Source organism: Martes martes (assembly GCF_963455335.1).
Source record: "Martes martes genome assembly, chromosome: 7".
Taxonomy (NCBI): domain Eukaryota; kingdom Metazoa; phylum Chordata; class Mammalia; order Carnivora; family Mustelidae; genus Martes; species Martes martes.
In genome coordinates this window covers 1,377,961-1,403,707 of record NC_137894.1, presented here as the reverse complement: position 1 = coordinate 1,403,707, position 25,747 = coordinate 1,377,961, and the positions used below count along the sequence as shown (strand labels likewise).

The window sequence follows — 25,747 nt, the reverse complement described above, 5'->3', positions numbered from 1 at the left end:
TGTGGGCTTACAAGGGAAGCAAAGCAAGCCACCAGCCCCCTTTCTGGTCTCTCCAAGTTCAGGCGTGTGTGTCCACAACCGGGAGTTGTGTAAGCCTCTGCCCGAGGCTTACAATGTGCTGAGACAGCTGCAGAGCCCGTGGACCAAGTCCTTACCTCATGTACCCTCATGAGTGAGCCCCCAGGGAATACTGGGTTTATGGGGTGCTGTGTCGAGTTGGCTGGGCCATGATACCCACATGTTTGGTCCAACATTGGTCTAGATGTTGCTACGGAGGCGTTTTTCAGGTGAGATTAGCATTTGAGTGAGTGGACTTTTAAGTAAAACCTTCCATAATGTGGGTGGGCCTCGTCTAATCAGTTGAAGGCCTTGTGAGACAAAGGCCCCATCTCCCCAGAGGAGCAGGGAATTCCGCTCCACACCACCTTCAAAGTCTTCACTGGGTCTCCAACCTCCCGGCCCACCCTGCGAACTGTGGATGTGTCAGCCTCCACAATCACACGAGCCACATCCCTGTACACACGCGCGCACGCACACACACACACACACACACACGCGCACACACATACACACGCACACACATACACACGCACACGCACACACACATGCACACGCACACGCGCACACACATGCACACGCACACATACACGCGCACACACATACACACGCACACACACATGCACACGCACATACACACGCACACGCACACATACACGCATACACACATACACACGCACACATACACACACATACACATACATACACATGCACACACACACACACGCACACACATGCACACGCACACACACACATGCGCACACACATACACATACACACATACACATACATACACACACATACACATACACACATACACACGCACGCACGCACGCGCACACACATGCACGCACGCACGCGCGCGCACACACATACACACACATACACACGCACACACACGCACACACATACACACACGCACGCGCACACACACACATACACACACATACACGCACACACACATACACACACATACACACACATACACGCACACACACACGCGCGCGCGCACACGCGCACACACACGCGCACGCACACACACACACACACATCCCGTTTCTGTTCCTCTGAGGACGCTAACCAGCGCAGGCGCCACTCTCTTCCATACTCCAGGGGATGTGTGATGGGAAGGACGTGGATGCGCGTCACTCGAGAATGAGGAAACAGACGAGTGTCTCTCAAGAACCCTCCGGAGCAGATCAAGGGCACGAGTGGCGCTCACACACCACAACAGCACAGGCACAGAGTGTGAAGGCCGGGCACACGGGCTTTATTCACCCCTGCACGAAGCACCAGGCCCACAGCCCCACAGACGGCCGCTGACGCCCAGACAGGGTGGGGAGCTCCTCATGTCCAGCAACGCAGAGATGATCACGCGGGCGAGAGGGCGGGCAGCACTCTCCCGGCACACTGGCCAAAGCCGATGCGGTACCCGTCCCCCTGGCAGTGTCCTGGGACGGAGAAGGACAGGGTTAGCCACGAGACTGCCGGGCTCGGGGGAAGCACAGCCCGAGCCCAGTCCGCTGGGCCCGACGCAGGAACGACAAACACATATTTTCAACAGAAGAACTACTGTCCCCAAAAGCCGAGCAGAGCCACGGGGGCACCGAGAGGCACTCCAGGCACGCCCTGCCATCAGGGGCCCTCGGAAGCACGGGCTCCGCGGCTTTCCTGACGGGGGTCACCCCTCCCCCAAGGGGGCTTGGGTTCAAAGCCCAGGTCTGCGAATTCACCAGAGGCCACACTGCCTGAGTCCCACAGACGCCTGATGTTCAACCAATGTGGGCTTCAGCCTCCGATGCCACTTCTACAGGATGAGGGGAAGGCGGGGGCGGGGGGATCTGGAGAGCGGGGAGGCCCGACTAGATGGGAGTAGAGGGCGCGGTGTGCACGGTTCCGAGAGGCCGGCGTGGAGGAGCCGGGAGCAGGAAGGAGGGAGCATCTGAGCTGGGATTTGAAGGGTGGGTGAGAGCTCACCACCGTGGGAACAAAGTTGCGCGGGCACAGAGCCCCAGGCGAGGGGCGCATGTGCTGCCTTGGTCCCACGAAGCCGCCGCGTGAGCCCCAGAGAGGCTGCCTACAGGGAGCCCTGACGAGCCGTGTTAAGGACTCAGCCTGATTCTGAGGCCACTGCGGCTCACAGAGGAGTTTCCGGCGAGACATGACAGCTACAGCTGTGGCGGCCCCAGAGAGAAGGCAGGCGGAAATGCCCAGACTTAGGACGGTCAGGCCTCGGCCCAGGCCACTCAGCCTGCATCGCCTCCCCCCAGGCCCTGGGCCTCCTGGAGGCCAGAGCAGGTGAGGGGGTGGCGCCAGGGGCTCCCGCAGGGGCTGGCCATGACCTTGAGTCACACAAACCCACCGCCAGACACCCCCACCTGCTGGAGGAGACCCCAAGTCTGGGGCTGTGCCTTCTGGTGCCTGGTTGGGATACGAGGAGACAAGGGTCCAGCACCCATGAGAAAACATAAACATCAAAGCGACCAAGTCAGAACGGCAGCCTCTGCCAAGGGCCTTCCTCCTGGCGAGCCGCAGGAACTGATGCCTGTCCTCCTCCCTGACTCAGTCCATCACATGGCCCCTGCCCTGGTCCCACGAGGGCACCACCCACCTCCTGGACACAGACCCACGACTCCATCATCTCCCTTCCCCACCAGCTGTCCCCGTGGGCAAGGCCGGCCACACCCTCCCCACCGCACACTCCACAGCAGGTGGCCGAGATGGGTTCTCCCCCACAGTGCTGGTGACAGCTTGGGCCGGATGTCACCCACTAGCGAGGCTGGCTGTGCACGATGGGACGCTCAGCGGCATCTCAGACTCCCGCTCATGACAACCAAGGTTATCTGCGGACCTGTGGGATGTCCCGAGGGCAGAGCTGTCCTGGCTGAGCCCATGGGCCCAGAGGACAAAAGGAGCCACACCCGGCCGGGGAGGGACCCCAGAGCGTCCCCAAGCCCCCAGGATGCTGCTCCTGGGTCTAGAGAGGAGAAGCTGGGACAGGTGTGTCCATGCAGGGGTAGAGGGACCCAAGAGGTCAGAGCCAGCTCCCCTGCCTCTCCCCTGCCGCCACCAACTCTGAGAGCAAAAGTGAAAGCATACCCCCCCTTCTCTAGAATATGAGCCGCGTGTCCTGACCTCCCCAGCCCTCCCTGGACACTGAGCTGCGCCCACTCGCCGCTCCGTCCCACCAACGGGGGTGCGAATCCATGATGCAGCCCGGTCCCCCAGCTTCCCAGAAGGCCGCTCCTGCCGGCACCTCCAGGCACACACTGTCCCCCCAAAGCAGAGCCCGGAGGGCATGGGACCAGCCTCAGGGAGCAGCGCCAGGCCTGAAGTCAGGGGTTTCTCTGCTGCTGGAGCATCGGGAGGGCCCAACCGCATCACGGCATTGAACCAAACCACAGGAAACGACCTCGGAAAGCAGATGGGGGCGGGTCGCGACCTTTGGGGGGGCGACAGTGGTGGGCTTTGTGTCCCAAGGCCACTGGCTGCATTCTGGGATGGCCACCTGCAAACCGTGTGGCTCTGGTCCAAGTCCTTGACCACCCGGGACCTCCGAGGCCTTATCTGTAAACCAGAATAATGGCACCGCGGGAGCCCAGGTGGCGATGCGTGCGGGGAACACGCGGCTCCTGGCACGCGGCCCGCGCCCCCTAAACCACCGCGCTGCTGCGTTCCTCGTGCAGCTCTGCGTCTGACGTCGAGATTGCCCCCGAGAGCGTCGGGCTCAGGATGGGGCTGATTCCACACATCACGTTCTCCTTCCCTATGTTCCTGGGGAAACGGTCCAAGGTAATAGATACCAGGGAAGAGTCTGTATCAACACCAGAAAAAAGGAAATCCTGCAGAGGACTGGGCTGTGGGGGCGGAGACACGGGGGGAAGAACGGGGGACACGGTCCGTAGACGGAGGAGGCCTCCCCGCCCAAAAGTGGGCCACAGAGGGAGCACGAGGATGGACACCGTCGGCGGCGCTCACGGGGGCTGGGGGAGCCGCGGAGCAAGAGCGGAGAGAAAACAGACGCACAGCCTGAGCTGCGGGGCTGCAAGGGAGTGGTGCGGCTGCACCGATGGGGGCCGAGACCCTCCCACCGCCACAGGGGCCCCTGGCCTGGGCCGCTGCCTGATGGCTAGGTGCGGGCCCCGGGGCAGGGACAGGGACCTGAAGCTGCCATCCCCTCCTCTCCCATCCCCTCTCCCTCCCCACCCAGAACTCCAGAAAACGTTTCGGGCTTGGTGCTCTAGACGCTAAAGGGGAGCCAAGGGCCTGCAATGGGTCCAGAAGCAGCAAAGAAACCCTGGAGATAGAACTGGCCACAGACAGGACCACGGCCACGGACAGGACCACGGCCACAGACAGGACCACGGCCACGGACAGGACCACGGCCACAGACAGGACCACGGCCACGGACAGGACCACGGCCACAGACAGGACCACGGCCATGGAGAGGACCACGGCCACAGAGAGGACCGGAGCTGCACCCCAGCTTCCCCCAAGCGTGATCCCAGCAAGCAACCCACCTGCTGTCAACCTGAGCTCTTTGCTCTATAAACCAGGGCAACGAGTCCTGGGCCGGGGGCTCCCGCGAGTGTAGGACGGAGTCAGGGCGGCATGCGCGCTACGACAGGGTTGTCCCCAGCAGGTTCTCAGCAAACCTCGGCGGAGCTGGAGTCAGGCCGTGACGGGGCTATGGGGATGGTGAGGGCCGAGCTCTGCCTGCACCTTCTCTACCAGCTCCGCCTCGCTTACTCAAGCAACAACACACGACTCCCACTGTGTGTCCACACACAGTCAGTCTGCAGAGACACGTGGGGCCGCCGCCGGCCCTGGCAGCACCGTGCGATCGGCTGACCGACGGCCCTGAAGAACTCGGGCGCTCGGCTCTGGAGCCCTGACCGCGCCCTCATACCTCACTTCTTGCAAGCGTGAGTAAGTTAGGGTCCTGGATGTGGGGATGACCCCGGCGGGCCCTAAAAGCCATTGCGAGTGCGCCACCAAGACGGGCAGCCGTGGAAGAATCCGGGTGAGGACGGCGGGAGAGGCCGGGGGGATGTGGCCACGGGGGGACACCGGGAGCCACCAGCAGGCAGCCGAGGCGGAAGCGGGCTCTCCCCGAGAGCCACTGGAAGGAGGGCGCCCTGCCGACACTTGGGTTTCAGACTTCTGCGCCCTGGAACTGGGAGAGAGTGAATTTCTGTTGTTTTAAGCCAGCGGGTGTGTGGCCGTCTGTGACAGCAGCCCGAGGAAGGAATCCAGGCTGCTAGTCCAGCCGGACACTCACGCAATTAACCGGAATTCGGTGTCTTAAGGGCACGACCGGGGCTGAGTGAGATGGGAGCCCACAGGCACGCAGGTGTCCGATGGGGCTCCCCCAAATGCGGGGCAGCATCAGAGAGGCGGCAGGTGCACACCGGAAGCAAGAGGCCCCAGGGAGCCAGGAGGCGGCCCGGAGCAGATGGGGGGCGGGAGCGCAGACCTGAGGCCGGTCTCCAACGGCAGGACAGATGTGGCAGTCCCGGCACGGAAGGGTGGCGTGGGGCGGGCAGCCGCACAGAGGGGCCATGAGGCTTTGAAAGGCCGCTCAGCACCCTGTACCCACAGAATGGGGTCGGGGGTGGCCCACAGAGGACAGCGGCCCGAGGACGGGGCCAAGGAAGTAGGGCGACAGTGTGACGCTCAGCTCAGGGTGTGCGCACGAGCACTGGGGGTGCGCACGGACCCGCACGCGAGTGTTCTCACACGGGTCTGGAGAGATGCACGATGCTGGGGAGGAAAACAAGGGCTTGGGAGTCGGGTCCCGGCAAGAGCTGCCGCGCGGGGACCTCAGTCCCAGCGCCTGCTGGCAGCGAGGCCCCCGGCGAGCGATTTAACCCTGCCAGGGGCTCCTAAAGACCGGACCCTGCGTTTGTCTTACTCATGACCAGAACCCCAGAACAGGCCTCACAGCAGCTGTGCGAGAACAAAGGAACAGGGGTGCCTGGGGGGCTCAGTCATTCAACGTCTGCCTTCGGCTCAGGTCATGATCCCCGGGTCCTGGGATCCAGCCGGGCGTGGGGCTCTCTGCTCCGTGGGGAGCCTGCTTCCCCCTCTGACCCTCCTCCCTCTCATGCTCTCTCTCCAACAGACACATGAAATCTTATAAAAAATACATAAGTAAAGACGAGGCAGTGGAGTCCAGGAGGGTCAATGACCCAGTGAGGGTCACACCGCCAGTGGGACCTGGGGTGCACTCGGGGTGCTGCTGGCCATCGCGGGGCCTTCCCCTCGAGTGATAACATCCGGCGGGCAGAGCGGCCTAGCTCAGCCCGGTCACGGGACACGGGGTCCCGGCACGGCAAAGCCCAGAGCCCCGCGGGGGCCTGCCGCTGCTCCCCAGTTCTGCTCAGGAGGAAGGGAGGCAGAGTGGGACTCCCGGGGTCTTTCCGGTCCCGGGGTCTGAGGTTTAAAGTCCCCAGTGGCCGAGGTTGGGGGGAAGGTCACGAGAAGGAGACACGGCCTGGGAAAGCCAGAGCGGGGACGAGATCGGACGGAGGGTTTCCGGGCCGCCCGGAGCACAGCGCGGCCAGAACAGGGCCCGCAGGCGAGGGGGAGACGCACAGAGCCGCGAGGCCGGGCTGTCCTCACCTGTTATGATGACTTCGTCGCCGTCCAGCAGAAACTTCCTGGTGTGTCCGTCCCCCAGCTCGATGGTCTTCGTCCCCCTCCACGACAGCTCCAGCAGGGAGCCGAAGCTCTCCGGCTCCTTCGTCCCAGCAAAGGGGAGAGAAGCCTCATATGTACTTACATCTTGACGAGCGTGTCAGGGACAGAGCAGACGCCTGGCAAAGTCGAGGAGCCCCGGGCGGGGATGGGGTGCTGTGCCCCTCAAAGACCCTGCCTCGGTGGGACCTCTGCCCTGTGCCCTGCTGGCATTGTTCGGAATTCGGGCAGCGCTGGAACAGGGCGCCCAGGCCTCCGCCCGCCCCGGGGCTGCAGCGAGCGAACCCAGATGCTGCCATGCCCAACGCCCTCCCACTGGGAAGAGATTTCCCATCGACCCGCAGGCTGCGGTCAGGACCCGGCAGGAAGCGACAGGCACAGGCACCATCCCCCAAGGTTCTACGACTCTTCCGTGGGCTCACGGTGGCACGGGGGGCCTGGGGCAATCGCAGAGGGGCCGTCTCATCCCGGGAGGGTGCACGTGAGCAGGTTACGGCCAGACGCTACGGCCACTCCCTGACTCCCCCCATGTGTCACTCTGTCCCCCAAGTAGAGGCGGCCTCCCACCCTGACAGTGTCTCTAGGTCAGCACCTGGCAAGCAAACCCCTCATGCACCCCACCCCAGACAAAGCTGTCGAAGGAGGAGTTTTAAGATGCGGCCCCGGGGTTGGGGGGAAGCCCCTTCCGCAGGACGTGCTCAGGGCCTCAGGTCTGTGTGCAGAGTAGGCTGTCTACGCGGGCAGCGCCCAAGGCTCAGAGACTCACCGGCCCGCTGATGGTTCCAGAAGCCAGCAGGTCCCCGGGGCGCAGGTTGCAGCCGTTGACGGTGTGGTGGGTCAGCTGCTGGAGCATTGTCCAATACATGTGCTGGGGGGAGGGACACGGGGACAGGGAGGTGGCTCACCCCAGCCTCCTGGTTGGCGGCTTGCACAGCACCCGTGACGACGGCCTCCCCCGGGCTCTCTCCCGGTGCCCCAGCCAGCTCGCCCCGGTCACTCACAACAACCACAAGCTGTCCTCCCGGGGTTCCCCCTCCCCCCGATCCTGGCTGTGCCCTGGCCTCAGCTCCCCTGCTCCCTCAGGCGTCCCCAGCCCGCCTTCTCCAAGAAGGCCGACCTTCTCCCTGCTCAGATGCTCAGTCCACAACCTGCCCACCTGCCTGCTGCCCTGTGAATACCCTGGGGTCCCGAGCTGGCGTGCTTTCGGGCCTCAACAAGCAGAGGCTTCTCTGCCTACCCCCGCCCCATACTCCGTGTCTACCCAATCTCCCTGGCTCTGAAGCCCGGAGCCAGCAGGATGTCAGGCGGGCCCGGGAACGAAGGAACAAGAGGGGGGCTCCGCCTGGGGAAGAGGGCCGAGATCCACGGGGCCGTCCAGAGGCCCAGATGCAGGGCCCGCCCACGCCTCTCCGAGCCCACAGCCGCCGAGATCTGCTGCTCCTGGAACCACACGTCCAGATGCAGGAGAACTTGGGACGGGCTCCTGCCCCCTGATTTCTGAGCTGCCTAAGGAGCCCAGAACAATGTCCCGTTAGAAGGGAGACTAGAGGGGGCAGGACTCTGTGGCTCAGAGAATGCTCACATGTTGGGGAAACCCATGAAAAGGTGCCCAGCTGTGTGACTCCCTAGCGAGACGCAAACGCCTCGCTCAGAACTTGGAGCAGCTCGAGGGCCAAGGTGCAGGGCAGCCCCACCGGGCAGGACGAGCAGCGAACGGCCGCCCGGAGGGGACGGGCTGCAGGGGGCGTGCGGGCGGGCTCGAGCTCCTGGGGACCGCGCCTGAGTGTAGACACCTACGGGCTCTGCGAGCCGGCGGCGGCGCTCCTGGACACACCCCACCGGAAAGTGCCCACGCACACCCATATCTGTACTGGATTGTTCCCAGGGAGTCTGTCCTCGCCCCAGAGGAAAACAACGCACGCGTCCACCAAGCATGGAGCGGAGAACCGGTGCTGGACCGTCTCCGGAGACAGAAAGTCCGGTGGACCTACAATAACGGACCACAGCGGACGGCAGCGCCACGAGGACCAGCCGCCCGGCCCAACCGCACGGCCGCAACTCGGGAGCAAGGGAAGCCGGAGGGAAGAGAGCGCGCGCTGTACCCTCCACTTCCATAAAACTGAACAGCAGACCGAGCTCACGCACGGCCACACAAGTCCGGAGAAAGGTCCCCTTGCAGGGGGAGGGGGTGACGACGACATGACTGGAGGGGGGTGGCAGGGGGCAGTGGAGGGCCTGCAAATCTCCCGTCCCCCAGCCCGGCTGCTGGCCACACAGGGATGTTGACTCTGTGAATTTGTACGTTTTCCTGTGTGTGTGTTCTGCTTCGATGAGAAGCTCGGTTAAAGCAGGTGTAAGTCACTCGGATCGATCCGTTCCCCGCCAGGACAGAAGAAGCCCATAGACCCTTACATGAACATCGATCGCTCCCCCAAGGAAATCACCAGTCATGTCCACACGGCCTGCATCTGGAGGGGTCTCTGTGGCCTCGTGGTCTCTTTGGGAAGGAACAGGGCCACAGAAGCTCCGGGCCCATGCGCGGAGCCGTCACCGTATCACAGCATGGATGCAGGCCTCCGGTTCCTTCCCGGAAGGACGACCCCACCTCCCACCCTTCCAAGAAGCAGTCTTCAAAGCTCACCTTAAAATTGGACTTGCACACAGTGGCTGCCCGGCTCATTCCTTCTCCTGTTGGAAACACGAGCAGCGTTGACAAGGGGATGTGACTCCATGGATCGGGGAGGGGGACCACTTGTAAGGTAAGTGGTTCTGTGGCCCATGAAACAGGCAGCTCACAGCACATCGGAGCAGGGACCTGCCCGGAGGCGAGCGCCGGGACACTGTGTGCAGGTCGGAGGCCGTCTGCCTCTCCCACCGACGGGCAGCGCCAGGCTCACGATGTACATCAGCAGGATTGATGAACCAGGCTGGGACCCCAAGCCACTGCGGCTCTGTTCCTCAGCCGGGCTCACGCCTAGGAAAACCCTTCACTCCCTCAGAAACCTTGGCCCTGGCCTCCCCTCCGAGAGTGCACAGGACAGGTGTGCTCTTTGGCCGAGGTCAGGTCAGGGTCCCCATGCCTGCCCAGGCCACAGCTGTCACCCAGATCCCAACTGGAGCCATGAGAACAGCACATTCAGGACTGGGGCAGGGACGGGGTCTTGGAAGCCATCCCTGAACTCAGTCCTCCCCCTCTAGATCTTTCTATGTCTCTGGACCCTGCGCCTCCTTGACAGTCATCCCTCCCCCCACTGGGCATTCCCGTGGGTGTTTCTAGGCAGACAGATGAACCTAAGACAGAAATGGGCCCCAGAGCAGGTCGATGGGTCGGAAGAGACCAGCCTAGATCCAAGGACACCAGCTTTTCCTCTCAGCCTGGCCAGTAGCCCCCGAAGTGACTTGGGGTGAACCCCTTGTCCTCTCTGAGCCTCGTCTTCCCACGGTGTAACATGGAAGGACAGAGGGCACCCTGGGGCAGACAGACTCAGCCGCGGCCTGCAGAGGCAGAGCCCCAGAGCTGAGCAGGGGCGGGGCGGGGTGGGCCCGAGCCACGCCTTCAGGGCCCGCTCCTGACACTGATGTTCTACGAAGAGCCTCCAGCGCACGTAGGCCCCACCTGCGACGCTTTGGGAGCCGACCCAGGGTGGGGTGTGGGGGACCGTTGTGCGGCCCCAGAGAGCAGGGCCAGGCTTTCCAACAGGCCCGGGACGGAGCGTGGGTTGTGTGCGGAGGCTGGGCGGGTCCTGGCTGGCGGGCGGCGAGGGGACTCGGGCAGAGGCGGGAGGACCCGACTCCGTGCCGTCTGGCAGTGACAGGTCGCTGAAGTCCTGCGGGCCCCTGTGGTGTCCTCTGAGCACAGGGTATCCCACCCCTCTCCTCCCTTTGCAGGACCCCCCGCAGCAGGTGCTGTCCTCTACCTGCCCTGTCCCCGCCCTCCAGGAACTCAGGAGCAATCGGGCAATGGCGCACGGTCACCTGAGCCCACAGAGGCCTTGGACACACCCCCCGACTCCACGGCAGTACCTTTCAGGGCGACAGAGAGGCTGATGTCGAACGTGTAGGGCCGGTCGTGGCGCAGATATGGGAGAGGCTTGGGGTCCTATGAGGGCAGAGCACAGCACAGGGGCTGCTGACAGATGGTGCCAGCCTGGGGGGGCCCCCACAGTGTACCAGCACCTGCTCCCCCAGCATGGGGCCCCCCCAGTCCCCCCGGCAGGAGACCCCACACACAGCAGGGACCAGGGTGGTCTCACAGTCCAGGCTCAGGAAAGAAGCCGGGGGAGGACCACCCACAGCTCAAGGGCACAGGGGTCAGACCAGAGAAGCCCCAGAAAGCCAGGGACCAGGCCCTGTGGAGGCAGCCCCACGGCCAGGCCACGGAGTCCACACGGCCACCCACCGCAGTGTCCCCGGACACGCAACGCAGGAGTAATTTGGGGCAACTGTAACAGTTACGGGTTTCTTTTTATGATTAACTTGCTGGCTAGTGACACAGGCAGGGATATAAAGCAAAAACAAACAAAAAACCCTTCCTTTTCTAAATACATTGAGTATAAAAACGGGAACTGCTTTAAAGGAAAACTTCAAATAAGTAACAGGCCCCGCGGAGACATGTTGGGAAGGGCCGGCTCCCAGGAAGGCGGACAGGAGAGGGGCGGGAGGGATGCGAGAGGCGAGAGGGGGGCTGCTTCATGAGGAATCAGCTCGCAGGGGGCTCCAAGCTTTGAACGCAACACATGCGAGTGCGGGAGGGCAGTGTGGGTGCCGGCGCCCCAGGAGGGAGTTGGGGGGACAGCAGAGGGCTGAGAGCATCCAGGCCTCGGGGAGACATGGGAGGCAGGGGGACAGAGCGCTGGGGAGGGGCGGGGGGCTGCCAAGTGTCCAGGCAGGAGAGGTCACAAGGCAGGAGGCCTGGAAAGTGGGGCTGAGACCAGGACCCAGGCGGGCTCCAGGCTGCATTCTACAAGTTGGGCTCCAGGGGCCGCCACCACACAGAGAGGAATTTGGCGAAGTTGTGCAAGGTGGTGGCATGGGCAGGACCCCTTCTCTCCCTGCCACCTGGCCTCCGAGGACTCCGAAGCGTGCCGAATTCTGTGTTTTCCCCCAAGAGCTGTGCGGGGAGCGGGGAAAGCACAGGCAGAATGCTTGGTGCCAGGCCTGCCTGGGGTCACAGCAAGGGGCCCCCCCAGCACGTGGGCACATGGGGGGCACTGAGCTTGGCTACAGATGCCCACAGTGTGGACGGCTGGTGGGCAAGCAGCCGGCGACGCAGAGGCCCCTCGGGTGCGGCTTCCCGCAGAGCCTACACCTACCTGCTCCGGGTTGGGCACGACGAACGGCATGAGGGCCTCCATGGGCACCACCCACGGGGAGATGGTGGTTCCAAAACTCTTCCCGAGGAACGGCCCAAGAGGGACATACTCCCACTTCTGAATGTCCCGAGCTGCAAAAGAAGGGCCGAGCAGGGCCTCGCCCCAAGTCTCTGTCCTCCCCTCCACCGAGGAGCACCGGACAGAGCCCTGACCCTGGCCAGGCTGCCCGGGACCACGGGAACCACGGGCAACAGCGTTCAGGGCCAAGGACAGAGGTCCTTTGAGGTCACTGTGCCAGATTACAGCAAAGAGAAGGGGCAGGCCGGCATCCCCCCAGGAAGGGGCCAGACGCTCATCCTTCCCTGGGGGTAAGTGGGGGTGGGAGGGAGGAGATGCTCCCCGGGAACTCAGACACTCGGCACAGGGGTCAGGAGTTGCTGCAACAACGAGCTGCTTTCGTCTGAAATCTCTGCTCAGCGACTAACTATAGCCTCTGAGCCCCGGCCCCTCCCTGTGAACGGGGGCACACGGGGTCCCAGCACCCGGTGGGGGTTGGGCACAGAGGTACTCGCAAACGTCAGCCTCGTCCCCGGTCAGCTTCCAGGAACACTGGAGATCAGAGCAGGGCGGTAACAGGCCCGGGACTCAGAGCCGAGACGTCTGCGTGACACCCGAGCCACGCTCCCCACCTCTGGCCAGCCCCAGACCCCGAAACCACCCACGGCTGCTGAGACACGGCCCTGGCACCCAGTCTTCAGCCGGAGCAGGGCGCGCACAGGGAGCCCGACCTCAGGACGCGCACTCCCCAGTAATTACCACTCCAGTCGTTCATAAGGACCATTCCAAAAATGTGCTCGTGGGCCCTGGAAATGGGGATCGGCTCTCCAAAGTTGTTCCCAGGGCCTACAAAGAAAGCCTGACGCGGGGGAGACGTTGATCAGAGTGGGGGCACTGGCCTGGAGGGCAGAGTCAGGCATCTCCAACCCGGGCCAGGGACCGGGACTGCCACCGGGGACCCAGCTAGGCTATGAATCCATTGCATTTCTAAGTCATGAATGTGCTTGAGCGGACTCTCCCTGGGAGAGTGGGGACCACCCACGGCCTCCTGACCTCCGTGGACCCTGTGACTGCCCCGCTCCCCCACCCCCAGCAAGCCCCAGGCCGCTGTGCCCCTTCCCCTGCACATCTGCACCCACCCCACAGGTTGCATTTCAGCTATGGCGCACAACGACAGGCATTTCTGCATGACAGCTATGCCGGGCTTATGGGGGACAGAAATCTCGGGGTGTGTACTTGTGTCACAAAAAATCAGAAGCCTGCCTCCGTAACGCAGCCAGGAGGGCCAGAGAGGGCATCCCCCACTGCCCCCACCCCGCCACCCTCCCCCTCTGCAGAGACGTCACCGACACGGTGCTGGGAAGCCAGCAGAAGCCCGAGACATCATCACAGGGAGAAATGGGGGAAACAGCGGTCAGACACACACAGAACCGCCTGTGACATTGGCAAAACCTGTCAGTTTGATTTGTTCTGTGACAGTGTTTAACACGGCAAATCTTTCAATCAAGATTTAAAAATTTAAAAAACCAGGGGCACCAATTTCTGTAGAATCTTACCACCCCCGAGTGTGGATCGTCCGTGCTCCCCACCCCACACCGTCTCTCCGCACACCGCTCGGCCTGGTGTCCACCCCCAACAGGACCAACACAGGCGGGGCGGCGGCCTGCAGGCCCCCTCAGACCGCCCCCCCGCCACTCCGGCGTCACCGGGCCGGCCCACCTCCTCTCGGGGTCCGTGGGGCACCCTCGCTGCAGGAAGCAGAGCGCCGGCTGGGGAGGCCTTGCTATAGGGAAGTGCCCACGCGTCCCGCTTCTGGGTGGTACCCGTTGAGAATCACAGGGCACGACCGGAGGGACAGGGATCCAGCCTGCCTCCAGCCAGCCCTGGCTTCCCACAGCCCCACCAGGCGGCCCCACAACCCCTTCTCCTCCACCTGCCGTCAGCGGACACTCAGGTCCCCGGGACGCCACCGGAAACCACGGGTACCGACGGTGGGGAGGTGGGAATTCCCTGCCGCCTGCCTGCCCGCGCGCGCCCACCGGGCTCCGCTCCTCGCCCTCTCGCTGCCCACAGAGCTGCGCCAGAGTCTTCCCGCCTGGTCCAGCTCCTCCCGTCACTGTCTTTGTCCCCGCGCCGTGGGGACGTCCCAGACTTCAGCGCCCCTGCTAGAGTGCACAGCCCTGCAGTGTGGGGGGTGCTCGGGGGTGAATGCCAGCGTCCTGGGGCGGAGACGACGGTAGGCGCCGCTGTGCGGGACGCGACCCCCGGGGGAGAGCGTGTGCAGGGTGCTCGGGAGCTCTCCGTGTTATTTCTTACAACTGAGAGTCATTCTACAAGTGTCTCAAATAAAAAGCTTAATTTAAAACCTGCAGGCCTGAAACAGCCAGTCCTGACATTACATGGGCCCGAGCTCAGCAGCCGGGTGGTTGGGGCGGGGGGGTGGGGGACTGGGACGGGCAACCCCGTCACAGAGAGTCTGTCCGTACAGAACACACAGGCGGGACTAGCGGGTGCAGACGCCTGGCTCCTGCGGAGGTACGGGGCCTGCCTCGGCCAAGCACTCCCGACCCCTGTTCCCTGCATGTCTCTGTCCAAGGACACCTTGTCCAGCGTCCGCTGGTGACTCAGGAACAGAACACCCGAGCACCGGCTACGCCCCGCCCAGCACTCCGATTCCCTCACTTGGTGCGTGTCCGCCCGTGAGCCCTGCGAGCCCCGCGGGTACTGTGGGGGACGTTACCGGCCACCCCATAGCAAGTTCAGAAACACGGAGGCAGGGAAAGGACCCCGGGTGGCCCTCCCGGGGAGCGCTGCTGTGGTGGGACACCCGCACAGAGACCGAGGCCCGGCTTACCATCTCCAGCTCCAAGTCTAAGAGCCTGCAGGCACCATAGACGGGCGGCTTAGCTGGAAGGGCGGCAGGAGAGAGAGGCTGTGGTGGGGGCCGGGCCCGTGGAACCGGCCGCGTGGGCACACGGAGCGGGCACCAGGGAGGCCCGGGCGCTGGGGCCACTTACAGTCATCGGGGCTCATCTGGCCCATGGGCCTGCGGATCGGGGTGCCGGACACCACGACGGAGGAGGCGCGGCCGTGGTAGCCCACGGGAACGTGCAGCCTGAGGGGGAGGGGGAGGCCGACCGTTACACGCCAAAGAAGAGATTCCGACAGTTTCCAGAATTAGAAACAAAAAGGAGTGCACACACACACACGTGGTTCCAAAACCCAAAAGTCGTCCCAAGCGTCCACCCAAGGGCCAAGGGATAAGCAAAGTGTGGTCTACACATGCCATGCACGGGAACCACCCACGAGCACAAACGCGGGAGGAGGGGCTGGCCCCCGCCCTGACTTGGGGGTTCCGCGGCGACACCGTGCTGCCCGGCTCGGAAAGGCTGGCACGAGTCCGCTTTGGAGCCATCGTGGGGAGTGGTGGCACCCGGAGCCGGGGAGGGGGCCCCGCGAGCTAGTGCTTCACGGGGACTCAGCTGTCCCAGATGAGAAAGTTCTGGAGGTCAGCTGCAGCCTCCCAGGGCTGGAGAAGCAAAGGCACAGACTGTCCCCTGAGGGCTCTGCAGGGAGCACAGCCCGGCCACAACCTCGGCCCCGGGCCCCGGGCCCCGGCCCCCAGAGCCCCAAGGGCTCCACGTCTGTCGTCAGAAGCCACTGGTTTCGCCCAGTCGTGCGGCTGTGCAGGAAGCAGAACCAGGACCACAGGACAGAACCGCGCGGACAGGGACATTCCAGGTGGGCCGCACGTCTAGACCTGTGCCAGGTAAGGCTCCAGGAGGTGCGCAGAGCAAAGCAGACTATCTCCCAAGTCCTTGGGCTGGATAAAGCCTCGGGATGGCAGGAAAGCGAATGTCATTTAAAAAGATGATGGACGTGTTCAACTTCACGGGAGTGTAAAGCTTCCGTGGGGGGAAAGACAGCAGAGTAAGAGGACGCCGCGCTGGGAGGAAGCATTTACCCTGCTCCGAAGCGAGGGGTCCGTGTCTATGACCTGCAGAACATTCCTGCAGACTAATGAGAGAGCAGGGACCGCAGGGGGAAGCCGGCGGGGAGAAGCCCAGAACGTGTGCGGGAGAATGTGGAAAACGGGCGAGAGTCTGGCCCCTGGGGGAGGGGTGGGCGCACCCACACCCTGTGTGGTAAAGGACACGTGCAGAGTGAGAAGGGCACAGCCGTGGGCCACCTCACCTCCAACACCAGAGAGAAGCCCGCTGGCTCTCCCCTGCGGGCGGACACGGCCCGGCTGCCCCACTCGGCCCGGAGCCTGCACCGCAGAGCCCCGTCCGCCCCGGACTCGCCCGCCCTGCGCTGCGGCCTTGGCCTCGCTGCCGCACATCTCTGGGTCATGAACCTGCTGTCTAGGTCCCTCCTCCTCCCTCATCTCAATTCCAATGGACGTCCCCCGCCACTCCAGGGGACCACACAGCATCCGGCTTCCTGTTCCCAGTGGGGTGTGGCCTTGACCTGGGAGTCAGGAGCCGCCCCTGGCCCTGTCTGTCCTCGGGCAAGCGCACCCTCCTCAGCCTGCTTTCGCCCCACGAAACGGGCTAACGGTGGTCCCAGCCTCGGAGACCCCAGCAGCCCCCATGCGGATCCCGGAAATGAACTCGGCTCACGCTGTGGGCCGACCACACTTGGGTAAAGAGCATGGGTGCGCCTGAGAAAGTTCCAGGCACGGAGAAGGCTGGGGCGAGGCGGGCCCACGGAGCCGTGATCCACAGCTTACGAAGGAAGGAGCCTAGAAGGGCCACACATGCTCGGGGACGGAACTCCGGCCCCTGTTCTCTGGACGAAGGGGCCTGGAGGACAGAGGGGCGGTCCCTCGGAGGTGGGACATGGTGGGTCCCAGGCATGGGGGTCCCCCACCCCACCCTGGTTTCTTGACCCTGGGAAAATGGGCTGGCGGGAGGGGAAAGGCCGGCTGTGCGCTGGGTGCGCCCTGGGCCCCGACACACCAGTTGGGCATCAGCGCGTTCTCCTTGCCGCGGAACATGATCCCCACGTTGGTGGCGTGCTGCCGGGACGAGTAGAAGTCCGTGTAGTCACCTGCAGGGGAGACACGAGAGGGCCCCGTGGTGGCCGGCTGCCTGGCACAGGGAGGGTCGGTCTCAGAGACGGGACCACCGGGCGTCTCGGCCACGCCGGGTTCCGGGAGCACACCCCCGGCCTCGCCGTCCAAAGCCCGGCCCCAGATGCCGCACAAATGGGCCTCACTCACGGTTTGCTCTGAAGCAGGAGGAACAAGGAGCCGAGACTGAAAGAGACCACGGACACCCTCCCCTTCCCGGGGCTTCCCGCCTCACCGCTCGCGGCCCAGGGCTCTGCTCCCCACGCCTCTGCTTGAGCTGCACCTGCTCCCTGCTTGTCTGGGCCCAAACCCCAGCAATACTGTGAGGACCTTTCCCCCACTCTCGCTGGCAGGATCGCTCCAGGAGGGAGGCGGGGGGAGGAGGGAGAGGAGGGAGAGGAGGGGGAGGAGGGGGAGGAGGGGGAGGAGGGGGAGGAGGGGGAGGAGGGGGAGGAGGGGGAGGAGGGGGAGGAGGGGGAGGAGGAGGAGGAGGGGGAGGAGGAGGACACAGGTTCTACGGGCCGGAGGTAGAGAAGGGGGTGCACTGCTTTCACAGTCCGACCCCAGAGGTAACAGCTGAGGGATTCTTGGGGAGAAATCCATAACCAAAAACAAGAAAGGTCACACCCAGGTCCCACCCTACAGGGCACGAAATGACAAAGTGAGTTATCATGGTGGGTGTCGGACTGGCTCGGGGAGGGGACGGGTATGACTCTTGATCTCAGGGCTGTGAGTTCAAGCCCCACGTTGGGGGGTAAAGATTACTTAAAAATAGAATCTTTGGGGGACGCCTGGGTGGCTCAGTGGGTTAAGCCTCTGCCTTCGGCTCAGGTCATGATCCCAGGGTCCTGGGATCGAGTCCCACATCGGGCTCCTTGCTCAGCAGGGAGCCTGCTTCTCCCTCTGCCTCTGCCTGCCTCTCTGTCTGCCTGTGCTCTCTCTCTCTGACAAATAAATAAATAAAATCTTTTTAAAAAAAAAAATAGAATCTTTGGCAAATAAATACAGAAATAAGTACTTGTCCCGATCCCGGCACATATAATAGGCCCTAAAGAGACGTGCTCCCTTGTCCCCGCGGGGGTCACCGCGGCTCTCGGCAGACATTCCAACAGTTCCAAAAGCCCCACTAACAGGCGGGACGGGGTCGTGTGCGCGATGCCACTGAACGGTTCACTCCAACGTCGCTCAGTTAGTAACTTGTGTGTTATGTGTATTTTACCCCAATTCAAACACATTTCTATAAGACCGCCTTACCTAAAAGCTCGTTTCTCCTTAACAAAAAACAAAGTCTACGAGAAACACAGGGAAAGAGTAAGGGTGATGCTGGGATGGACACGAAGGCGCGTGCACAGCGTGAGGCCGTCCCGGGAAGCCTCTAGAAGAGCTGGGACTAGAGAGACGGCGGGCGCCGGGCGTGGGCGCAGGGCCGAGGGCTGGTGTCTCAGGAGCGGCGGGGGCCGGGCTGCAGCCGTCCCGCAAGCTGCGTCCTCACGGGGGGCGGGGACTTGCCCCCACAGAAGCTGTCCGAAGCAGCAACACAGGCGGCAGGAGGAGGAGAGCCCTTGGAAGGAAGCGGCGGCTGCGGAGGGGGGAGGTAGGCGGCCTGACCAGAGCACTGGGCTCGGCCCGCGTCAGCGGCTTTCACCCGCACAACTAGGATGGGGTAAGGCCTGACGCACGGACCGGTCCTTCGCAAGGACGTTCTCCACCAGGACAGCCCCCGGAGGCTGGGCGAGGACGCAGGCTGCAGGGACAAACGGGGCAGGCACAGCACAAGGCCTGCCGGGGCCCCACCGTCCTGGGTTCCCGAAGCCCGGAACCGGGGCACGTGCAGCACCCAGAGGGTGCAGGGCCGCCCTCCGCTTCAGCCAAGAGAGTCTGCACAAGGGCAACTCGCCGCTGAAACTTCCACCAGACCCCCTGCCGGGGGCTCAGACGGGGTCCTCCAGGACCCTCTTTCCTCAGACCCCCGACTCAGACTCCCAGATGAGCTGGGAGCACGTCCTGTGGCTTCGAGGACAGAGCGATCCGCTGTCAAGGGAGCCAGGGCTAACTGCAGATTCCAGCAGCCGGCAACCCCCCGCGAGGGCTCTGGCTTTCAGACTAGCCTGGGTCTGTGAAGGGGTAGAGTCCTGACCCCGCCCCATCCCCAGCCCCGCCAGGCAGCCCTCCAGCCGTCCCGGCCCACTGAGCGGCTTCGGGTGCAGGGACCCTACGTACCTATGGCGGCCGGCAGGTGCATCACAGCTGAAGCCTGGGCAGTGAACGCCCTGCAACACAGAATCAGGGCCTTCAAGGTCAAGTGCGAGAATCAGGGCCTTCAAGGTCAGGCGCAAAAGGGGAGGGGGGTCCCTGCTCTGGCCGTCCACTGCAGGCTCAGACCAAACCAGCCGGGGAATCCTGCTCTTGCTCTCTGGCGAGCACCCCAAGCCGGCCTGGATCCGAGCAGGCTGCAGCAGGCCTCCCTGGGGAGGGCATGGGCCCATGAGAGCCACGGTGCCTCCTCTCTAGAAAACGAGCCAAATTATTCCCTCTCTGAAAGCCACGCACGGACACGGAAGGTGCTGATGCAGGAGTGGGCCGGACCCAGCCGGGAGCCTCCAGTCCAGGCACGTGGGGCCTCCCAGCGGGCCCAGAGCCCCACTGCCGGCATGCAGCGGTGGCTCACAATGGCCGTGACCGCACTGTCCCCTCCTCCCCGCCTGCCCACGTCACGTCCGCGTGCCCCTCACCGTCTCCGAAGCTCCGTGTCGTCTCGGAGCCTGGCGTGGCTGGCGGACAGCAGGTTCTGCAAGAACGCTCTCGCCTCCCTCCAGGCAGCCTGGCCCAGGCCCATGAAGCTGTTGAGGGTGGGCTGCACGGGGAGAGAGAGGGCAGACGGCCCATGGGAGAGGCTGGGGAGAGGGGCTGGCCGCCTTCGGGGCCCTCACACAGCCAGGACTTTCTCTCTGGCCCGGGGGAAAGTGTTCCCCCCCACCCCAGGTTTGCACACGATCGGCAAAGCCTGGGAGCCACAGTGCGGGGTGCTGCTGGGGACCGCCGAAGGTGGCTGCGTTCCTGCCCCAGAAGCACAGCCTCCATCTGCGGGGGCTCAGTCCCCACGCACACCGCCCCCTACGCTGGGCGGTTCTCAGCCCTGGGGCCGTGAGAGCAGCAGCACCGTGGTCCCGGGGCTCCCATACTAGTAGCCATGTGACATGGGAGAATCGTGGCTCATTTCCGAGCCCTGGGCCAGAGGGTGTCTGTGAGGACGGGACGGGAGACGTGTGTGGAGCTTTCCGCATATGGGACGCGCTCGATAAACACCGTCCTCCTTCCTGACCCACGGAACGGATGGACGTCGCAGCACCTGACCATTTCCGTGGCCGTAAAGTCACGTCCATCCCACAGGGACATGGACTTTAGGCTGACTCCCGGCTGGTGCCATTTGCAACAAATGCAGCAGACACGCCGCGTCAGTGTCCTACCTGATCGAAGACATCCTGGTGTTTGGAGAGGACAGGCCCCGTGAAGAGGTGCTTAATGACACTGAGGTCCAGGATCTGGTCGCCAATGGCCACGCCGATCCTCGGCCTTGGCTGGAAGGGAGACGGTGTGGTCAGCGCCGGGAAAGGCCTTGGCAGGCTTGATTCTTTATCCGAAAAATCTGGCTTGTTAGGAGCCCGCGGGTCCGCCCTCTAGATGGCCCTCTAAGGAGAGGGACTGAGGAACTGGGTCCTTAGCGGCTGACCCCAACTCCCTTTGCCTCCCTGTGGACTGAACTGCCCCAGGGATCTCTGCCCGGGCAGGACCGGGACCCTCTCTGCGTCCGGGACAAGGAAAGAATCCATGTTCACTGACTGGGAAATAAATCCAACACCCCTCGGAGAGGGGAAGGCGCAAGAGCCCTCGTCCAAGCCCCTGACGGAGGCAAGTCCCCAGAGAAGTTCCTCAGGTACTGCTTGAACGATTCTGGTGATGAGGGGCTCACCACCTCCCTGAGCAGTGGGATTATTTCTCGGGATTAACTGAGCCCCCCCCCCCTTGGGGGAATTTCTTTGCACAGCAGAGCAGAGTGCCCCAGGCACGGGGCTGAGGGCCAGGAGCTTGGATAAATGAGGCCCGCTCCGGCTCAAATGGGACGGAGCTCAGGTCATGAGGGGCCACAAAGCCAAGGTGCTGAGAACATGTGGGCCCCGACATAAAATCCCAGCTTCAGCTCTGAGTCCTGGCCCTTGCTCTAGGACCCTGAGCTTTGCTGGTCAACGAGGAACCAGAGACCCAACCACCAGGAGCCCTGTCCGGAGCCGAGCTCCCAGCTCTCCCGGGTGATCGGCTCTGCCGTTTCAGCTCTGGAGAGCCTGGAGGTGGGATGACAGGCTGGCCTTCTCCCCACTGGCTGCTCATTTCAGCAGGATTCGAGGAGGTGGCCATCTCCTGGTACCCGTCAGGCCCTGGGACTGGGGCGGACGACAGCCACACCATGACCCAGCCCTGCCTGGGGGCCTGGCTACTCCTTCCCGGCGGCACTCCCGACCCCTCGGGCCCCGGCCTCCCCCTTTGGTAAATGGCAACGCACACGATGGATGAGCTCCTGGACCCCGTGGCCGCCCCCCACCGCCATGGGGTGTGCAGGGAAGACCCTGGAGACACGTTCTGACCGTGGCCCCAGGCCCGTTGAAGGTAGGGAGGGGCCAATGCCAGAGCCACCTCCGAGACCTCGTGACGAGCGCGGGGCCAGTTTCCCCAGCTGTGAGCCGAGCCCACAGCGGCTGTTGTGCGCCCAGCTGGGACCTGAGGGCCCCCCAAAACAGGGGTCTGTCTACTTTAAATGCCAGGGAAGGAGGCACCTGGCCAGCTTCGTCAGTAGAGCTTGTGACTCTTGATCTCGGGCTTGTGAGTTCAATACCCACGTTGGGTGTGGAGATTGCTTAAAAAGGAAATCTTTTTAAAAATAAAAACTAAAAACAATTAAATGCAGAGAGTTGAACTCTTCAGCGCTGGATGGGAAGGGGCTCCTGGCCAGGATCCAGAACCAGAGTCCCCACCGCTCTGTCACTCACCGTCCTGTCCCTCGGGATGGCTCCCTAGTCCTCTCAGGGCCCAGGGTCCCCTGCCTAACGTGAGGGAGACAAATTGGGAAGAGGGAGTCCGCCGGTCCGACGGTGAGAGAAAGCACGTGCATTGCCTCCAGGTTCTCTCCGACAGACCGCGTTGAGAGGAAAGCTTTACCCCGCACCCAGGCTGACGAAGACAAAGAAGCACGGGGTTGGGAAGCTCTCCCTCGTGGGGTCCAGCCGCAGTTCCGCTTCTTACTGGCTGTGAGACCTGCGGCAGGGTTCTTACCCGTTCAGAGCCTCAGTGTCCCCCTCCATGAAATGGGCACAATAACGTAATGGCGGGTTTGCTGTCGGAGTTCAATTAATACCTGTAAATCTCTTATCTTGAAGCCACAGGGCCGACATCCATTCAGACAAAAACAATTATGAAGCTTCGCCTCCACACCAGGAGGACACAAAGTTCACTCAAGCACTAAGGACCGGGGAAGGCTGGGCGCCAACCATCCCGAAGCAAAGGCACGGGCTATAGGTTTGGCTGGGGGGGCAACAGGGAGCTCGATCAGGTGACACTGAGGCCGAGGCCTGAAGAGGGAGAGGGAAGTAGACCCGCAGAGGGCAGAAGGAACAGTATTCCAGACAGAAGAGACAATACCTGCTAAGGTCCTGAGGCAGAAAGATGCTCTTAGAATGTTCCAGAAACTGAAGTGTGGCTGGGACAGCAGAGGGCCAGCAGGCAGAGGCAGGACCAGACTACAGGGAGTCTAACCACTCAGCCATGGGCTGCAGACCACCACGGGCGGCATCCCCATCACCAAGGCCATCATTTCCACCTTCACAGACAAAGCCTCCCGCGTTCTACCAAAACCCAAGCACCTCGAGGTGGCTGGAGGGTGTCTCGTGTCTTTGATCCCTGACCCCCTCCCAGAGTCTGGCCCAGAGTTGGGGTTCTCAGGTGTTCCCTGAATGAGAGAATGAATGAAGGAATGACAGGATTCATTCACTACGGTTGCACCCAAATTACGAAGAGCTGGCCGCTGGCGTGCGGAGGGGAGTCTGTGCGCTGGCGAGCAGACCAGCCTGGAGAGGCAGCCGGGACTCTGCGGCTCTGCAAAGTCCACTGCGGGCAGGACAGCTTCAGGCAGTCTGCCCCAGGAGGACACCCTGAGCCTTCCAGAATGCCCGAGGGGCAGCGTGCTTTTCAGAGGCCGTGGGAAGGGGCTCTGTCCTGGCCTCTTCAGTGGCTGTCCCTGCACATTCTAATTGGCCAACAGCGGGGGCTCAGGTCCAAAGGCCACCAGCCACCCTCCAAGGGCCGTTCATCCTGGAGTCCTCCGGAGTCACCTGCCCTAGAGCTTGGGCAGAGTGTGGTTGGCTAACATGGGTCAAGGGTTAACCTGCCTCATTGTATTCCTGTCCCTCCAGGGGGCCGAGAGTTAACTTTCTGGGCCTTGCAATGTTTGCTCAGGCCCGGCCATTGCGAAACCACACACGGCCTCTTGTAGGCCAAGGCATTTGCTGCAGGCAGGCCCACAGACCGCCTGCCACTTGGGGTCAAAGGTCTGCACCGGGGGAAGGGGTGCAGATAGCAAATATTTCCTGAACACTGCTGGGAGCCGGCAGATTCTGGGCTTCTGTGGTTTACAGAGCAAAACATACCCTGAATAAATTCAAGGGAATCTGCTGTACGACCCCCCCCCCCGGGACTTTCTTACAGATTTGCTGATAAGTGAAAGCCCCTTTGTCTGACCATAGGCCTCCTTCTGATCAGCAAGGGAATGCCTGGGAGTCCACCCTCGAGCTCAAAGTACTCTAGCTGGAGGGAGATTAACTTGACATCTTCTAGCTCAAGGCCAGCAAAGGGCTCATCGGTCTAAGCTACTAAAAATGCTGACGGCCTCAACATTTCCCCGATCCTAGTTTAAGGGTCTAATCTGCGAGATGAACAGCAGCCATAATACAGTGTCTCGGGGCACAGGTACCAAACCGCAGTGACTCGAGAAAGCAGTAAGACCAGGGGCTTCCACGCTCAGCAGCACTGGCCGGACTTTGGGGCACCCGGGGTGGGGGGCCCAGTCGGTAAGCATCTGCCTTCAGCTCGTGGAGCCCCACACCAGGCTCCCTGATCAGCGGAGCCTCTGCTTTTTCCTCTCCCTCTGCTCCTCCCCCAGCTCGATCTCTTGCTGGAGCTCGTTGCTCTCTCTCTCCCTCGCTCAAAAAAATTAAAATCTTAAAACAACCCTACAAAACAACAACCGCACTTGCTCTGCTAGCCTGGGAGAGACAGCTGCGGGTTGTCTCCTTCCTCATTTAATCCCCGCACACACCCGCACAAACTGAGGCCCAGAGGCTCAATGATGTGCCCATCCAGAAAGTTACCAGGACCCACATACGGACGCACATACGCTGGGCGCCACAGGCTCCTCCAGAGACCCCAAAGCCTCCACCCGCCCCCTCTCACTCCCTCCTGCCCTCAGTGACCTGGGGCAAGGGGCTGCCTCCGCGGGGCGCGTCCAGCAGGGGAACCACAGACCCGCGTCCTGCCTGCTGGGCACTGGCCACAGGTTTCCGGGACTGGGGCGAGGGTCCCAGCGGAGGGGGCACCCTCCCGTCCCCGCCCGGAGGCCGAGCGCAGCAGCTCACGTTGCCTGGAGTGGAAAAGACGCCGTAGGGCAGGTTGTGGATGGGGAAGTCCGAATCCTCGGCCACCGCGACGAAGGACATGCTGGCCAGTAGTGAGCAGGGTCGCCGGCTGCACTCAGCTCGGTCAGGCGGGATCGCGCCCCGGGGGTTCCGCTCGCGACCCCCGGCCCCGCCCCTCGGCTCCTCCCCCTGGGGCTCCGCCCCCGCGACCCCACAGCTCCAATGCGGTCCCGCCCCCTCGACCCCATAGCTCCACCCCGCCCCGCCCCCGTGGCACCAAGGCTCCACCCCCCTGGCTCTCCTCCCTGGGCTCCACGACTCCACCCCCGGCCCCGCCCCGTGCCTCCGTCCTCTGGCCCCCCCCTACCCCGCCCCAGCCCCCCGCCGCTCTGCCCCCGGGGCTCCACCCCCCGCCCCCGGGGCTCCACTCCCCGCCCCCGGGGCTCCTCCCGAGCCCCCGCCACCCCTCCAGCGCCCGCTCCCGCCCCGGAGCCCGGGGGCACGCAATCCCCTCTGCGGAACGCCCCGGGTCCTCGCCGCCCCGCACAGTCTTCCCCGCAGAGCCCCGCCCCCCGGGGACACGCGTGCAGCTGCGGGCCCCAGGTCCCACCGACAGCAGCCCCCAACCTGGCACTGGAGGCTTCGCCCCGGGTGACCCCAGCCCGGCACCCAGCCCCCCCCCCCGCCTGGGCTCCGCGAAGTCCGGTTGGCGGCCCGGACTCGGTGACCTTCCCCCGCCCCGGGCTGGGACCGTCCAGCCGGCGTCCCGCGGACCCGGCAGCTGCGACACTCCCGCTCCGGCCCACAGGGACCGGCGCGCCTCTGGAAGGCTGAACCTAGTGCGAGTTAAGACTAAAGTGTAACTCACC

At 63.4% G+C, this 25,747-nt stretch overlaps 1 protein-coding gene across 1 annotated transcript; it reads right to left on the bottom strand.

Moving 5' to 3' along the window:
- Positions 1-1,306: 1,306 nt before the first annotated feature.
- Positions 1,307-25,061, bottom strand: FAH (fumarylacetoacetate hydrolase). Its single transcript, XM_080808981.1, has 14 exons — positions 24,879-25,061; positions 20,667-20,777; positions 19,932-20,053; positions 19,420-19,469; positions 17,087-17,177; positions 15,143-15,240; positions 14,980-15,032; positions 12,885-12,984; positions 12,069-12,199; positions 10,780-10,855; positions 9,398-9,444; positions 7,523-7,624; positions 6,682-6,799; positions 1,307-1,508 (listed from the first exon to the last, which is right to left on the bottom strand). Exons 1-14 carry the CDS (start codon positions 24,957-24,959, stop codon positions 1,429-1,431), a joined length of 1,260 nt encoding a protein of 419 aa, XP_080665107.1. The 5' UTR covers positions 24,960-25,061; the 3' UTR covers positions 1,307-1,428.
- Between the last annotated feature and the right edge of the window lie 686 nt (positions 25,062-25,747).

Coding starts and splice junctions, on each gene's coding strand:
- FAH (XM_080808981.1), bottom strand. CDS start 24,959: ATGTCCTTCGTCGCGGTGGCCGAGGATTCGGACTTCCCCATCCACAAC. Junction 15,241..17,086: donor AACGCGCTGATGCCCAACTG/GTGTGTCGGGGC, acceptor CCTCCCCCTCAG/GCTGCACGTTCCCGTGGGCT. Junction 10,856..12,068: donor TCGTGCCCAACCCGGAGCAG/GTAGGTGTAGGC, acceptor CTGCCCTCATAG/GACCCCAAGCCTCTCCCATA.